Source organism: Mizuhopecten yessoensis, unplaced genomic scaffold (assembly GCF_002113885.1).
Source record: "Mizuhopecten yessoensis strain PY_sf001 unplaced genomic scaffold, ASM211388v2 scaffold2213, whole genome shotgun sequence".
NCBI classification, from domain to species: Eukaryota; Metazoa; Mollusca; class Bivalvia; order Pectinida; family Pectinidae; genus Mizuhopecten; species Mizuhopecten yessoensis.
In genome coordinates, this window is record NW_018404434.1 from 62,156 (window position 1) to 78,838 (window position 16,683).

Consider the following 16,683-nt stretch of genomic DNA (forward strand, 5'->3'; position numbering starts at 1 on the left):
ACAATTGAACTTAACTCGTAATTGATATGTTTTCAATATTTCGCTGTGTTATAGGGACATATTACTCTTCCCCATGACGGCCTATCATATTACTGTTAGCATTTCAACAGGAAAAGAAAGTTTTGGAACAATATCAATATTAAACTTTCTAACCACACAAAACTACTTAAAATATTTCGCAAACAAAAAGAACAAAAACTTACCTTGTTTCAGAATTTTATTGATTGCATCCTTAACGTTCGGTCTCTCAAGACGTGTTGAAAATTTCAGAATGATGCTACCCATTTTTCCAATTTTCAACATCACATCGACTTATTTTCCAATATATGAGTTATAAAGGAATTGAGTTAGTAAAAAATCAAGAAGGATGATTTTTTTTTTAAATATTAAGATGAACTAATTTTTGTAGCATAAGAAAATGCTGAATATTTGAATTGCTGTTGACAGATGTACGAAGCGGAGACTAACACCTACCTATCGCACAATAAACACCACGGCTGGACACTCGATGATGCTGGCCTTCGGCAGGAGCTCAGACGATTCTTTCACAACAGTTGCGTCCTCAATGTCCGTGACATTACCCGGATTATAAATAAACTGCGCAGACTTCATCGCATATTGTCGATACAAGATAAATTCTATTTCTTTGGCTCTTCTCTTCTGTTGTTTTACGATGGTTACCTCAACAATGATCATTGTTCTGACCACTCAAAAGAAGGAACGACACCTTCGGAAAAGTTTGACCAATCAGAAAAGGGTTTGAATGTCGATCAGCCCACATCAAGTGATGAGAAAGACAAAAGAAAAAATGAGGGGGAGGGTTTGAACAGTGTTCATCTGCCGGAATGTGAATATGACACTAGCACGGCAGACGTCCGGTTGATTGATTTTGGTCGTACGGTGCTGAAATCTGACATGAAGGAACATAGTTATGGGACACAGTTCGAGGAAGGTATATTGTTTGGACTCGTGAATCTCATTGATATATTACAGTCGATTGCCGACAATTAGATAACACCTACACATGACAGCATCCTCGATATTCAAGGGTTACACTCACTTTCGTTCTCTGCACACCTTGAATATGTCATAGCAAAATCGACGTTTCAGTGTGCACCGCCTTGTGGATGAAACGAAAAGGCTTGTTTGATCCTTTGATGTACATCACAAGAATCTCGCGGTCGCGTAACGGTAAAACTTTGAAGTCGGGCGTCGCTCCTCTGTAATCTGCAAAGGACAAGTATCAGCCTAGTGGTCGGTCAGATTTGTTTAGCTGACACCAATCAAATACTGTATAACATTCGTGGTTTTCGTGGTTGCTATTGCACCTCAGATCTAAATACAACTAATTTGAATAAAATACGTATCTACTGTATGCTTATATAGGAAAATCACGAAAGTTTGTACTACGAAACAATCTTAATGGCTTTAAACCACGAAGGAAAGTACCCACGAACATTTCGTGTTATACAGTATTTAGCCATGTGCCTTCAGTTTTGCTATGACATATTCCAGGGGTGCACAGAACGAAAGTGAGTGTAACCCCTGGATATCGAGGATGACATGAAAGTAAGTGAGACTATAAATTAGGACTGTGATGCTAGTATCTTGGTGCCGCGTATATCTGTTTGAGCGGCAACAACGCGATATTGCAAGGTTGACGAAATCCTATTATCAAAATACATGGAAAAGATTGCAGATTGATTTTCAATACATATCATACATACTTCTGGNCCCCCCCCCTGAAAGATGGTATATCCAAAACGTTTGTATGTAATTATTTGTAACATTTGTTAGTACAATATGGTTCATAGCCATGCTAACGTTGTTAATAGCAAGACATTAAGGCTGATGTCTCCTTAAAAATAGTTCATCGGACATGTAAATGCCAATCGCTTTTGCCCAACTGAATGCTTCGAAATTACATATTATCTTAATTTCATGTATCGACCTAGGTCATGCGGAGCTTAATTTCTCTTTAACTGGCTGTGCAGAGGCAACCCGACCTCTAATATAGATAAATGTACATCTTTCCATAAAAACACCCACGATAATCATAGTAAATTCCCTGGTCAACATTTTAGTAGATTATAAATAAGACAACAATATATAACAATGTACAATGCTACGATAGGATACTTTATATCAAGATTATAAATTTATTACGGTCACAAGACCATTGGTTTTACATATACATGTATATGTTATTCGAACATTTTGCTATAGTTGTCCACACAATCGATGTCTATTCGGTTTCACTTTAAGCGTATGTACAATATTTGTTTTATATGTAACGAAATGACTCGATTCAGCGAATCGACATCGATTTTGTGGACAACTCGTTCACATTTTAAACCTTTGTGTGCATACGCTTCACTGGTCATTTGTCTGATGAAGGTGACAGTGTACATATCCTACAAGTCGTCTAAATGTCACATTAAAAATCTAATTGGTTGTGTAAAAAGAATTTTTCCTAATCCATACTTACCAAACTAAAGAAGATGTTTAGAAATAGTAAAAGTGTATATGTTGATCCATAAATAGTAGTACTTGTGCATTGTTGATTTCGCCTACGTGTACCTACCCTTTGTCTATACTTACGTGTAAACCATTTGCTATTTTGAACTGCATGCACATTTTTTAATATTTTTTCCACACACATCATTCATGTAAATGTTAAGGCCCATGTGCTTTTCTTTTTAAATAAAAAAATAGTAATTATATTAACCATGGTATATCATTAAATTATTGACTAGACACACATTTTCAGTAATATAAAGTATCATATACATATTGTATATTAATGTGTGATATTTTATTGTTATCATCTACCTGCAATAAACAGACTGTGATCGAGACATTGTTACTTCTTATCTTCAGCTCAAAACTCATATCGGAGTTGGAAGGGGTTGGCTAGTTTATTTTTATTTTGTTAAACCTTCAATTAAGCATTAATCTGCTTTCAGTTGGCATTCATAAGCAATATGAATGACAAATGAAAGCAGTTCAATACTTATGTTTACCATTTTTGGAATCATTTGTTTTCTTATTTTTTGGTCAGCATTCAGTTCAAATAATGTAATGTATGTATCGTGTGTGCTTGTTCACTGAATAGAACAGCCATCGCCCAGGGAAGGTCAGTGGTATCCAACGTAAACATTATGGCGTCATAATAATGATGACGTCAACAATTGGTCCGTGACATTCATAGCCTATATGAATTTCAACTGAATTTGGTAGAGCTATATAGTGGCAATGCCACTCGTCGGTAAATATTTAACAGTTAATCATTTAAGGACGTTACAGTGCTTCATGTGTGTAACATATGCGTTATTGTGTGTTTGTGTACTGTAGGCAGGGTGTATTGATGTATTTGCCTTATTGTGGAAGCGCGGATACTATGTCGACTTAAAACACCCTGTACAGCATTCCGACCAGCTGTCACATGCTGACAACGGGTAAACCAGTTGTTGCGATTACAGGAAGCACGGTAGTATAGTCTAGTGATAGCACCGGGCTCGTGACTAAAATGTTGCAGGTTCGAGTCACGTCACGGCACTATGTTGTATCTGTTCCAGTCTACTCAGCTGTAAATGAGTACGTGGTCGGGTAGTGCTAGAACTGTTGAATGTTAGCTGTGAGCGCCGAAATTGCAGCACTGGCTGTTTGCTCCCAAGGGAGTTGAGGAAGATATTTGCTGGTTGCAAAGGCCCTATAACAACGGAAAATAATTTGTGAAGTTGAATTGTGATAAAGCGGTATACAAGAATCACGATTTATTATCATTATTATCAAACTCAGATAATTGTAATTAAACAAAGGTAAACGTTACAAATTACTCGTCATCAAGGTCAACATGGTGAAAAAGAAACTCAAAGATGGATTTTCACCAACACTGTATATAACGAAGGTATTCATGCAATTATCGGATATACTTTGGTGGCAATATTGTTCTAAATGTACAAATTAAAAATGAGTGGTTATTCGATTACTCCGATTTTATTAACACGCAGATGTACCACGAGTCAAAATATGATAATATAATCATTCGATTTAGGTCCTGGCCATCGTCAGGATTCAACGTCATCAGGTAGGCAGCTCTCATTAATGCAATCACATGTCACACAAGGAAGGAATGAGTCATTGGATATGTTATAATAACAATTATATAAACATATATACTACACCGTCAATCCGCAGTACAAACAGATAACGTATACTGTGGAGACATCAAATCAGAAGGAAATATATAAATCCAGGCAAACACGGAGGCGGTTCCAAGTGTTCCAGAGGCTAAGCGGTTTTTACACCAAATTATATATCCCGTGAAAACCAAGAAATAATTAAGGTAACAAACAATCTAAGGATTAGTCATCAATAATTGTTCATGGTAGGCATTAATAAATCAATCGGGTCTTATTTTTCCTTTTCCTAAACGCATCTGAAAGTAATACCAATCGAAAATGAAATAGTGAATTGGTCAAATATGACCAACCTTTCTAGAAACTTGATGTGCGAAATAAATACAATCTGACAAATGAGAATGAAATATAAGGATACAAAATATGGAGGGGGAGGACAGGAAAATGTAATAATTGAACATATGGGGAGGTTTGTTTTTGTTTTACGTCCTCATAACAGCTAAATGACCCTTTAAGGACGTGCCAGTTTTTGGTGGTGGAGGAAAGCCGGAGATCCTGGAGAAAGAACCACCGACCTACAGCCAGTACCTGCCGACTGCCCCACGAGTGCCTCGAACCCGCGACCCAGTGGTGGAGGGCTAGTGATAGCAGAATGTCAGACGCTTTAACCACTATGCCACCGCGGCCCCATATGGGGAGGAACTGTGTAGTGTAATTTCGGATTGATAGACGTACAGAAAGAGATTGGGTATCAAGATCAAAACGATTTGCGTGTAATCTACACAAGAATTGACGAATACATCATAAAAGTAACACTCCGGCTGTTTCATTTTGACAAGGTGAAACAATAATGTGACTCAGAGTCATGTTCATTTAATGTTATTGTAACATTTGGCTGCAATTGATCCCCCTATCTTATAAGAAATAGTTCTCATCAAAAATGACACACAACCTCAGTTTTGTCCCCAAATTGGGGCAATCCTGTATTTGTATGACCTACTCAAATTCGTATAATTTATTTGAATAACAATTTGTGTGTAAAACTAGCCTATAAACCACAGCTACTATCACGATCGGGATCGTTGCGGTTCGCTGCGCGTCTTCAAACGTGTACTGTTACGTGTATACACGTAAATTCCGTTCGACATTTACGCTTACATATAGCAGACATAGTGTTATTTGCGTGAGTAAACACACCTTCGTGTATATACCATATACCGTACTACCGGGCCGTATCCATCTGCTTAGTGACTCTGTTAGACGGATATACGTTTGTGGTGAATCAAGGTATGGTTATATGATTTTATCTGCATTTGGTGGCGAATAGATGTTGTCCATTTACTACTGAAATGTACAGTAGCGTAGTGTGTTATCAGCAGTAGCTGGTCTAAATACTAGACGTTTACGGCGCCAGTCGATACATTAATGAATAATTGTGCTTAGGTCCTAAATCCTTTTTTTATTGAAAATGATTTAAAGGGCTCTACAACACCGGTTAAAATATGTTGCGGTATTTATAGACAGGCTGTGGGAATCTAAATATAGACGTCTGATTAATTGCCTGCTTTTACCACGCACAGGACATTGTTAGTCTCATTTTACATTGTATGTGGATAAAGCACGGTGCACGGGGAAATGGTTATCTGCTAATTACTGGACCGAAGTAGTCTCATTCAACCAGACGCTTGATCACTTGTAGTTCGGCGTAGCTTACGCAGACAACAAGAGTTTGGTTGAACGAGACAAGGACCGAAGTGCCAACTAAGCTTATGCCGTGACGCGGCATCAATCATTTGTCGTACGTCCGTGCGTCCAGCGTCAACTTTTTTTTCACATTTGGCCAATAGAATGTTTGGATGAAGGGCTACGAAGTTTGTCCAACTGAATAACATTGACTACCTTGCAAGGGCACAATTGAGTGTCAAATGTGTTATTTTTTTTTAACAAAAATCTTTTCAGTACCAAAAAGCCCCTAGGTGATGATATCTGAGCATGCAAGGAGGAAGGATTACCAAATTCGTTCAACTGAATGACCCACTGTCAAAGTCACAGGGGTGAAATATCTAAAAAAAAAAAAAAAAGGCTTAAGATGATATACTTTTAAATAACCAAAGGAACCACAGTGATGCTACATGCCACTACTGGAAGCATATCCCATAAAAATCCCATGAAATTCCTGTGAAAACCCCATTAAAAAGCCTGGATGCCATTAATAAGGCCATGACATTTCGTTGAATACCCCATGAATCACACATACATCCCCTTAAATTTCAATGAATATAGTTGTCTGATACGAGTGTCAAGAACCATGGCCATGATTTCTCGTCGCAAAAAATAATCATGGTCATAGTATGGCCCTGAAAAAATGAAATCATGGCCATGAATTCCGATGGTGTATTTCATGGCATTGAAATTTGGAAAACCACTGCCATTAAAATTAGTTGCTCTAAAAGTGTCCGAGATACCAGATAGTTCAAGGCCACGAAGAAAAATATCATGGCGTCCAAGTAAAGACATGAAGAATTCATGGCCATGAAAAAGTAATTCCACAGCTTCTAGTAAAGATCATAAATTCATGGCCATGAATTTTTCAACAAAGGCCATGATATCTATATATATATCATCATAGAAATTTTTAATATAGTGTTCACCATGCATGTTCATGGCCATGAATATTTACAGAATTAATTAGGGTATATCATGGTATATATATATGTTGGAACGATTTATCATATCACAACACGAGTGTACATTTGGCACATCACGATAAATGTACTTCGTAAATACGAGAAAATATATGCTGAAAACTGCTGAACTGTTCAGGATAATGCTGAAAAATGCTGAACTGTTCTGTTAAATTTTTAAGCCGTTATTGTTTTCGATAATAAAAGAAATGAGAATTTAATGCTCATGAAACTAATTTTTATGATCATTAAATTAATTTTCTTTATTTTTAATGATCATTTATTAACTGAAACAAGTGTAGTTAGAAGAAAGTTGATGGTCAATAACTATAACATCAGTTTCCATGATCAAACCTTCGAATCTAATATACTAAGTTAATAAAGTCCGAGAGATCCGAGTAAATACTATGTGGATGACTCCCGAGTGTTACCGAAAAGATAAACAAATATGGCTGCCGTAGAAGACGAACCGCTATGTCCAAGACAAACTTTCGACTCTAATGGGCTATAAAAGATTAGACAGTATGATAAAATGGAATACACATGACAGGTATGATGTTATATCAACACGCTGAACAATCGTTTTGAGTATAAACATGTGTTTCCCGTAAAAATACAGATTACATCTAGCGGTGGACTTGTCGTCTGCTGATACACATTGATTGGTTCAATATGCAGTCTTCACCTCGCATTTAAACACTTATATCGTTAATTTACAGACTAACAACATAATACTACGACCTTATTTGGATGGAATACTTGTATCATGTTACAATTTGATGAAATACAACAATATGACATAATTTACTCCCGAATTCCCGTATAAGAGTACAGATGGTCGGTGTTCATATCGGACTATGTAAGCTACACACTTCAACATCTCACATTATGATTTAAAACAACATCTCACATTATGATTTAAAACAGCATACGAATGGGATGACACAATCTCAAAGTATTCAATGTGAAATTCGTGTCTAATAATGGAACAATAATACTATCACTTTCTAAAGTTCTATAGCTACATGTACAAGACATGATCACACAAATATAGATATACTTCATTCACTGACCATATGTAACTAGTGATCATAGGTTTGTGTAATTCTTGCCTTCTTAAGTTTTATGTACTTTAAATCATGATCTAGATCTGCATCCATAATGGAGATATTCAGATTGTAATAAACAGCATCATGACAACACACACAAATATTTGTATCTAATTTTGATGATTGACAAGTTTGCATTTTTGGATTCTCGGGTGAAGGTCAGACAGTGTCATCCTTTTTAAATTACTAAAATAGAAAGATTTTGTGACAGAAAGCAGGAGTGCATTCATGTCGTTCCAACTTCTAAATTTATTTTTATTATTTGAAGACGATATATATATAAAAAAATCACTTAAAAAAAGGCTTAAATGGACTAAAGTTACCCATCACTACAGTCAGTAATTGCCCTAAATTTATCTAACAATAATTTGAGAAACAAGACATTTTTTTATTTTTTTTGGTCCTAGTGTTGAAGTGTATGTTGTATTGTTTAGCAAACAGTGATTAAGAAGCATTGTTGAAATGTCCCGGAACTTGCTTAATGTTGTTTGGCTAGAAATCACAGTAAGGTTTGCTTATGCATATAGCAGTTGGCTTTGCTGAAACATTTCTGAATTGTTCCTGAAATCTTACGGCAATATCTGATGATGAAACCCAATGATTATTGACTTTCTATTCAATTTTCATTCACACACAAAATAGCATAAAATGATAAAATGTAATTTTGTTTGCTGGTTTATATTTTAGTGGTTAAACACAACTTTATAAAGACGAGATCGACACACGAAGGAACATCTGATCTTACCTGTGTAAATGGAGGTGGTTCATGTTCTCGTTCCTCTCCTTGTTTTTGTTCAAATCCGGAAAGTACTCTGATAATATTTTAACTGTTTAAACATGCAGCCTAGCTTTATATATGCCTGTATTATTTATGAGTTTAATTTTTCGTGGTGGAGCATAATTTTTCATGGCCATGAAAATTGAATTCATGTTGAATTCATGGCCATGAATTTTGATGTTTCATGGGCCATGAATTTTTATGTTTCATGGGCCATGAATTTCCTTGCCACACACATTCATGGCCTTTTTTCATGGTTTTGAATTTCTGTTTTTTCATGGCTGAAAAAATATATTCATGGTAATTTAATGGGGTTTAACAAAAATAAGGGCCCTTAAAAAGGGTCGTGTTTCATGGGCTTTTTCATGGCTTTTTCATGGCATTCATCTCATGGTAATTTCATGGCTTTTTCATGGCCATATGGCCAGTAGCATGACGGGATGAAGCGCTACATACGGTAAATTAAAAATAACATAGGTTTGTCTAGTAAACCATGTGATATATGAATAAATGAAGTAAACGCAATGTCATCGTGCTATTATACAACAGAAATGGCAAACGTTCTCTTGTTAACGTGACCTGCCAGGCGCTCCAGTAATATGCCCAGAGAACTACGTGGCCCCTGGTCTCCTGTTGAACTACATACTATTTTATGTAAGCAGTGTAATAATAAATGTAATCTAAAACGTTGTAGCTACTCTCGGGGATTGATTGTCGACCTGCAATGTAAACCAACTTGTGACCGAAAAGAATCACTAGAGATACGAAATGATGTAGAATATTCACGTTTAAAAAAGGCAAGAGCACTGAGGTTTATTGTGCATAGTAAAACAAATATTAACGTATTATAGATTCCCCAGGCCTGTGCGAACTTTTGTGTTTGACTGATAAGACCCGCTGAGGGAGTGTCATACATTCCATACACACTGTGAACATTGCCATTTGTGTTGTAACAGTGAATCTGGGTCGTGAAGCGTCACAATGCTATCAGAGGTGAGACATTATGTTTATATTGTTTTTTTATTTAACAAAAGTGTTATTGAGCGAAACAGAGGAATATTTGTCTCTGTAACTAATCAAAATAAATCATACTGTTTTTTTTTCTCTCTCCGAAACATTAACGCCAGTCGGTTCTTCGAATGTATGCTATGCATGTGGTCACATGTTAAAAACCTCTTTCACGCACTAAAATGCATTTAGTAGCTCCTCATCGAACGAATTCTTTATTTGCCATGTGAAAACGTGCTAACTTAAAACTTTATTCATTTTACAACGTTTATGAAACCATTTTATTTTAACTTATATAAATAAATCTTATTGGCCCGGATGTCAGTGCGTTGGGGTCTTATTGTGGGAAGGAAACCGGAGTACCCGGACAAATCCCACGTGGTCGGACAGTTAACCCCACACCTTTTCACGCCCGATCTGGGAATCGAATCCCGGCCGGCCTGGTGAAAGGAAAGTGCGCTATCTACTGCACCACCCGACCACCCTGTTTTCATTACAATGTGACCCTAGCTTGTCCGACGGTTGCCGACCGAATCAATCGAAGAATCGTGAGAACTATGCGAGGGTGCACAGATCGTACAATTTGGATACTTCATTTATTTAGACGACAGTTTTGATCCCTCCTTTTTATTACTTCAGCACACTTGAACCTTATGCAAAATATTACATTGTGGGCAAACGAAGCTAATCGATCTAACAATTATAAATATTTAACAAGTAATACAATCACCTTGTTTTATTAGTGAGGTTAATTTTCTATTAATTTCAATTCGTACAAGAAGTTATCTGATTGTCCTCACTTATAAATTTAAATGTATTTTTTGACGCAAAAATGAGTATCACATTAGCAATGGCTGAACGTTAGCTAAAATTGGTCATAGGAAATCTTAAAAACTGTCAAAACCCTGACACAAGAAGTTTTTTTTTACTCTGATATATGAAGTTGAATGCAGAATATTGATGTTAACCACTGTAATATTCAAGGATTGAATGTCTGTCAAATTGCAGTTACAGCCAATATGAATACAATCTGGGTGACAGATAAATAATCCGTTAGGACGTGATGATTATTCATCTGTCGCCCAGATTGCATTCAAATTGTCTGTAACTGCAATCTGACAGACGTTCAATCGTTATATTTTTACATTTCCTCATACGACCTGACTTTTATTAATTAGTCGGATGAGCTTAATTTATATGTCCTGCTGCCGCAAAACCTCACTGGTCCAACGCCTGGAACAGCCACAGACGGCCATTATCGGACCGAAAACTTTCCAAACAACGGTCGCCATTAAAAAATGTAACCAGGCGACAACTGTTTAATGCAGTAAAACGCTCTAATTAATCTAGTTAAACGCTCTAACGTGCAGAACATTCAATCTTATACAAAAATAAGAACTAACCTTCCTATACTGGATGTCTTCATAGTCGACATAAACCAAACGACAACAACAAGATGGCGGCTATCGTATCGGTGGGATTGGTTGCTGTTGTCATTGTCATGCGACCAGATAACGCAGACTGCAGTTACTGTCCAGTAACTGCAAGCTGACTTTTTAAAAGAAAATATGAAGGGCGTTTGTAAATATATATAATTAAACCGCGTCTTCAATGAAATGACAGTTTTCATTGGTAAATAACCATGCATTATTGGACAATATACCATGCGCGCATGCATTATTTTTCAACAGACAAACGATCTTCCAAAATCCTCCACGCAAACGCGTAAACAAGCTAACTGTGGGAGTGTATCCTTTGTCGAATGAGTGTATACGCATTTAGTTTTGTATGTATTTGCTACCTGACAAAATCAAAGTGCCGACGGCACTTAGGGATGCTGTGTATGAAGGATTCAAATAATGGAATAAAGGAGGTGGTATGTCTGTACAGAATGGCAGTAAATAGTAAAGAACATGTTGTTGAGTAAGGGTCATAATAGCCCATCCCTTAATAATTATTTTCAATAAAAATATATATAACAAGCAGAGTATTGCTAAAACAATATAGATCCCTTACTCGCTACCATTAGCAGTATAAAAGTAATTAACGATGACCTTAAATAAAAGAAATCAATAAATCAATATTAAATAGATAATATAAATAAATAATTTTAATATTATTATTACAATTTGTTTTTATCATGATTAATTTTACAAAAAATTAAAACGAGATTGTACTATTTCCAGTGCGTGTATTCACGGACTTATGCATATCTCCTTCTCTCGATATTGTAACGAAGGTTAAAGACCTCAGTTTCTGGTTAATGGGAATAATATTTATATAAGGTTTTAATTCTTTATGTTTAATATGCTATATTCACGAAACACTTGTATTACACTAATCGGGCGATTATCTAGAGACTGTATTGGGAATCAATCTTACAAACTCGTTAGGCACAGCTGCTGTCGCATTTTGGAAGCTATCTATAAACTCGTTAGGCACAGCTGCTGACGGCTACTTTAGTATATAAGTCAACATTCACGAGCTCTTTCACTTTGGTACTTTCCATTGAGACAGAGAAAACAGGAAGCCTACTTTATCAAGGACAGTTATCAAACAGTCTTTCAACAAGTCGCGAGCATGAAACTTCGCAATGATCGACAAGGGGAAAAAACTCTTTAAAGACACACTTTAGAATATTGAAATACGAGGCGTAGTAATTTGAACCAAATATAGTTTGGTACTTTTACTGATTAAAAACGCCACTGTTAAAGATCTTTACATATTTTCTTTGATTTTTGTTTGTCTTAAACAGAGATATTTCACCATATTATAGCATTGATATATCATGAAATAATGATCACATTATCTAAAAATCTTTCGCGGAAGGAGATTTTTTTTTTTTTTTTGTGATAAATTGTTCGGTCCAAAAAGCGTGGTAATCTGAGATTGATATAGTTCATGATGCTCACTGAAAAAACTCGCCTTTTCGTGATTTTTTTTTTTTTTTTTTTAGCATTAATCAAACCATAAAAAAATCAACACAGCATTTAAAGATCTTCCGCGGAAGAAGAAAGTCTGTTGATTGGTTGTGATTTGCCCAGGCATGGCGAGGACCGCAGTGAATGCTGTACACAGCATCCGAAAAAGGTTTCTATTTAAACAGTAGATTTCCTGCAAGGTGACTGTAAATAGTGTTCGTAAATCTGCCAGTGCGTATTTCATGTGTTGATGAGCGATGTCGATAGAGTGATTGATTTGATTGACAACAGCTTGTGTACAACTGTATTCACGTGTATGTATATTTCTCGATAATAGCCATGCAACCTTGTTTTTTCCTCTTTTTAGAAATAAGACAAGTGGATAGGGAATTGGATCAAATGGGAATCGGCAACACGAAATATGGACAAGATCATCACTCAGGAAATATAGATGGACGGAGGTACAGACCAGAAAACTCACCCTATTAGGCCCGAAAAAGCCTCTCGTCAGAAAGTACTATATTCCATCTGCATCTACGGTACATTTTTCATGATTGTAAGTAACTATTTAATTTTGAAAAAAACATTACAGTCAAATATATCTGAACATTTATCAGCCTCGCTACAAATCCACTAGACATTAAGTAAAGTAATAACAAATTTGAAATCAAACATTAGAATAGAAACGATATAATTTGGTTCTGAATTTGCATTAATACAAACGTACCAGCAACATAATGCCGACTTCTCCGATTATTTCCCTTTTTGTACAGGGCTGGAACCGTGGTCTGTTTGGCCCCTCTTTTCCTGATATTCAACATATCTGTCAGGTAAACCTAAAGTTGGGCTCATGGATTCCTACAACGTTTTTCATTGGCTACACGTTTGGCTCACTAACTGGTGGATTGCTAGAAAGATTGAACCGGAAGTTGATATTCGGAATATCTTTAGTCATATTAACGATATGTGTTGCCGTAACCCCTTGGTGTGTTGTGTTTGGAGTAATGATAGCTGCTCACGTGGTACAGGGATTTTGCCAGGGAGTCGTAGATACCAGTAAGTACCACATACATGATCCACTTGTATTAGTTCAAGACATTACAAGACTAAACATACTTTAGCATACTCGGTTCAAGATAACTCAAAAGTTAACTGTACAGTTTCTCCATATGCCGACCTATTAGGAGGAATGTTTTTGCGAGATAGGTACAAGATACAAGATACAAGAACAAGATACAAGACAACTTTATTAACGTCGCATACAGGTAAACAAGGAACATTAGCTCTTAAGGGCTAATATTGCGACAAATATAAGTAAAATAACAATAACATATTGTATTACAAGTAAAGGGAGATAATCACATACATTTATAAAAAGCAGTAATAATTATCACAGAAAAATAAAATATCCATATTCCAGGATTTTAAGTGATCGGGATAAGTATAGGTCTTATTGTTTCTTTGCTACTACCAGTGTTGACGCTAACTAGAAAATGATTGAAACCCACATAGGAATTGTTTATTACCAAACGTCAAAGGGTACAATGTTACATGAGCGAATCCCGGCATCCCTCAAGAAAAATGCTGAGGAAATAAAATCTAATTTGAGTCTGAAATGGGTTTTTTTTGTTGGAGAGAAAACAGAAGCCACGAAACTAAGTTCAACTTTCCATGTACAGTTACTTGAAATTACAAGGTTTGAGAACAGACATTTTTATTATGTGAAAAAATATTACGGTTTTCGTGAATTTCTGTTCAGATGTTAAATCATGACCGGAAAAATATATCCCTCTGCGATAGCTTAAAATGCCTCCAAGTCTATGTTTCCAAGAGTAAGCATACCGCCTTCTGTCGAATCCACATTGAATTATCACAATGTTATATATCGATATGGTCGATAATAAAGAAACAAGTTCTTTCAAAGGAAAATAGATAATATAATCACAAGCATACGAGACTATAATATATAAATCTCTGAAAGTACATGATTTTGTGTTTTTCTTGCAGTTGGCAATTCTGAGATTCTGCTTATATGGAAAAACAAGCGTTTACTGTTCTTCTGCCTGGAACTAATGTATTGTATTGGGGGCTTCGCATCGCCATTGGTAGCCGCTCCATTTCTGATGGACATTCCAGCAAACAGAGATACACCAATCAACGTCACCACAGAAACCTACCTACCTAGCTTTTATAATGAATCTTTAAATAATTCTGTCCCCGGTCCGTCACAGCAAATTAACGTTGACCGTACTAAAGAAACAATTGATTTTGCCTCAACCACGCCCTCTTCACCTGTAACTTTCCGATCGATGATATATATACCCTATTCATTAACCGCTATTCTAATTTTGTGTATATCGATAGCATTTTTAGTGTTGTACTTCGTATATAAACAAGATAATTGTACAGACATTACTAGGCAAATTGACACTAAAGAACCGGAAGACGAGTCGAAACCAATTGCCATGACCAAGGAATTAGCGGAACCGGAAGTTGAGTTAAAGTCAGGACGTAGCTCTAGAAAACTTCCTGCTTTAGTACAAGGCTGTTGTCTGGTCACGGCCAGTGGGCTCCTACTGTTTTTTGTCGGGATCGGAGAAGCTTTTGTTTCCTATCTTACTGTATTCTGTGTGGATTACCTCAAATGGACGCCGGCAGATGGCGCTCTAATAACCTCCATCACCAATATCTGTGGCATCGTTTCTGTAATTATGTCATTTTTGATGACGTGTGTTAACACGTTGGTGTACGCTGGTATCAATTGCGGCTTCGTGTTTTTGTCCTTTGTAGGCATTTTGATCAGTTCCATTTATTATTACGAGATTGGCATGTGGATTTCTTGTTGTGTTCACGGTTTCTTCAGAGCTATGGTGTTTTCCTTGATCTTTACATGGATAAATGAATATATTACCCCGGTGACCGGGAAAATTTCTTCCCTTTTTATGATTTCCGCTTGTTTCGGCGCGGCAGTCAATCCGGTAATGTTGGGAAACATCATGGAGGCGTTTGGTGAGATATGGTTGTGCTATGGATTTGTTGCAGAAGGATTCCTGGTTCTATTACTTTACGTTGTTCTGGTCGGTTTTACCAGATACGCTGTGAAACATTTTGGTAAAACTTTTGACAAAACTCAGACATACGAAACCACAGCATCCGTGACAGAAACATTTATTCAAGGAGGTGATAAAACTAATGAAGTGAGGCTGTAGCTGCACTGGTGGTTAGACTGACCAGTAGTGATCGGGAACTGGGATTTCGTTTCTCTTTTCTGATCATTGCTGTTAATTTGATTCCAATATAATCAAATCACCAAGGACGGTCAAGTGGTGCAGCATAAATAACACTCGCCTTTCATCAAAACTCACAGGTTCGATTCTCCTTATTGACTTGAAAAAAGTCATCACCCACCCACGTGGGTTTTTATGGTTCTCCTGTTTTCTTCCATATTACGGGCCCCCCTCCCCTCCTTCCCTTACGCGCTTCCATCCCAACCAATAGGAATGATTTATATATAAGTTAAAAAGAGAACTTGTTCCATATTTGTTTGTAAAAAAAATATGCAAATGACAAGTACGCCCCTTTCTGGTGATATATACATGTACATACACATAAGTCAACATAGTTCGGCCCCCTACTCAATTCTGCATTGACATTGTTGTGATATCACGGCATTAATTAAACATTATTTGTGTGTGACACTTCTATTACATATTGTGATTATGTTTTGCACTCTCAACAATTTGATACATTAAATTACAATTTTGAAAAAAATACGCATTTTGAAGTTTATTACTATTTTTAGGTCACTTGAGCAAAGCTCAAAAATCGCTTTTCGTCCGTCGTCGTCCGTCGTCCGTCGTCCGTCGTGCGTCGTGCGTCGTGCGTAAACTTTTACATTTTCAACTTCTTCTCAAGAACCAGTGGATGGATTTTTTTCAAACTTGGTCAGAATCATCCTTGGTAGATGAGGCTTCAAAATTGTAAAATTGGGATTCCTACCCCAACCCCTGGGGCCAGGGCGGGGCCCCAAAGGGAAAATTA

At 36.6% G+C, this 16,683-nt stretch overlaps 2 protein-coding genes across 9 annotated transcripts in view; both read left to right on the forward strand.

The window, feature by feature from the left end:
• LOC110445315 (inositol hexakisphosphate kinase 3-like) overlaps positions 1-1,727 on the forward strand; it is a 44,274-nt gene extending 42,547 nt beyond the window's left edge. For all 5 annotated transcript variants that reach the window (XM_021489854.1, XM_021489855.1, XM_021489857.1 and 2 more), the window contains one exon: positions 448-1,727. In XM_021489854.1, coding sequence (XP_021345529.1) covers positions 448-1,011 — 564 coding nt within the window. In that variant the 3' untranslated portion in view covers positions 1,012-1,727. The remainder of the gene's footprint in view (positions 1-447) is intronic.
• A 3,544-nt stretch (positions 1,728-5,271) lies between these two features.
• LOC110445317 (sodium-dependent glucose transporter 1-like) lies at positions 5,272-16,393 on the forward strand. 4 transcript variants are annotated; one of them, XM_021489860.1, is made up of 5 exons: positions 5,272-5,429; positions 12,678-12,811; positions 13,010-13,198; positions 13,416-13,698; positions 14,650-16,393. In XM_021489860.1, exons 3-5 carry the CDS (start codon positions 13,094-13,096, stop codon positions 15,849-15,851), a joined length of 1,590 nt encoding a protein of 529 aa, XP_021345535.1. In that variant the 5' UTR covers positions 5,272-5,429; positions 12,678-12,811; positions 13,010-13,093; the 3' UTR covers positions 15,852-16,393. The 4 variants fall into 4 exon arrangements, with proteins under 4 accessions (XP_021345535.1, XP_021345538.1, XP_021345536.1 ...); XM_021489861.1 differs by lacking the exon at positions 5,272-5,429 and adding an exon at positions 6,287-7,376; XM_021489863.1 differs by lacking the exon at positions 12,678-12,811.
• Positions 16,394-16,683: the final 290 nt, after the last annotated feature.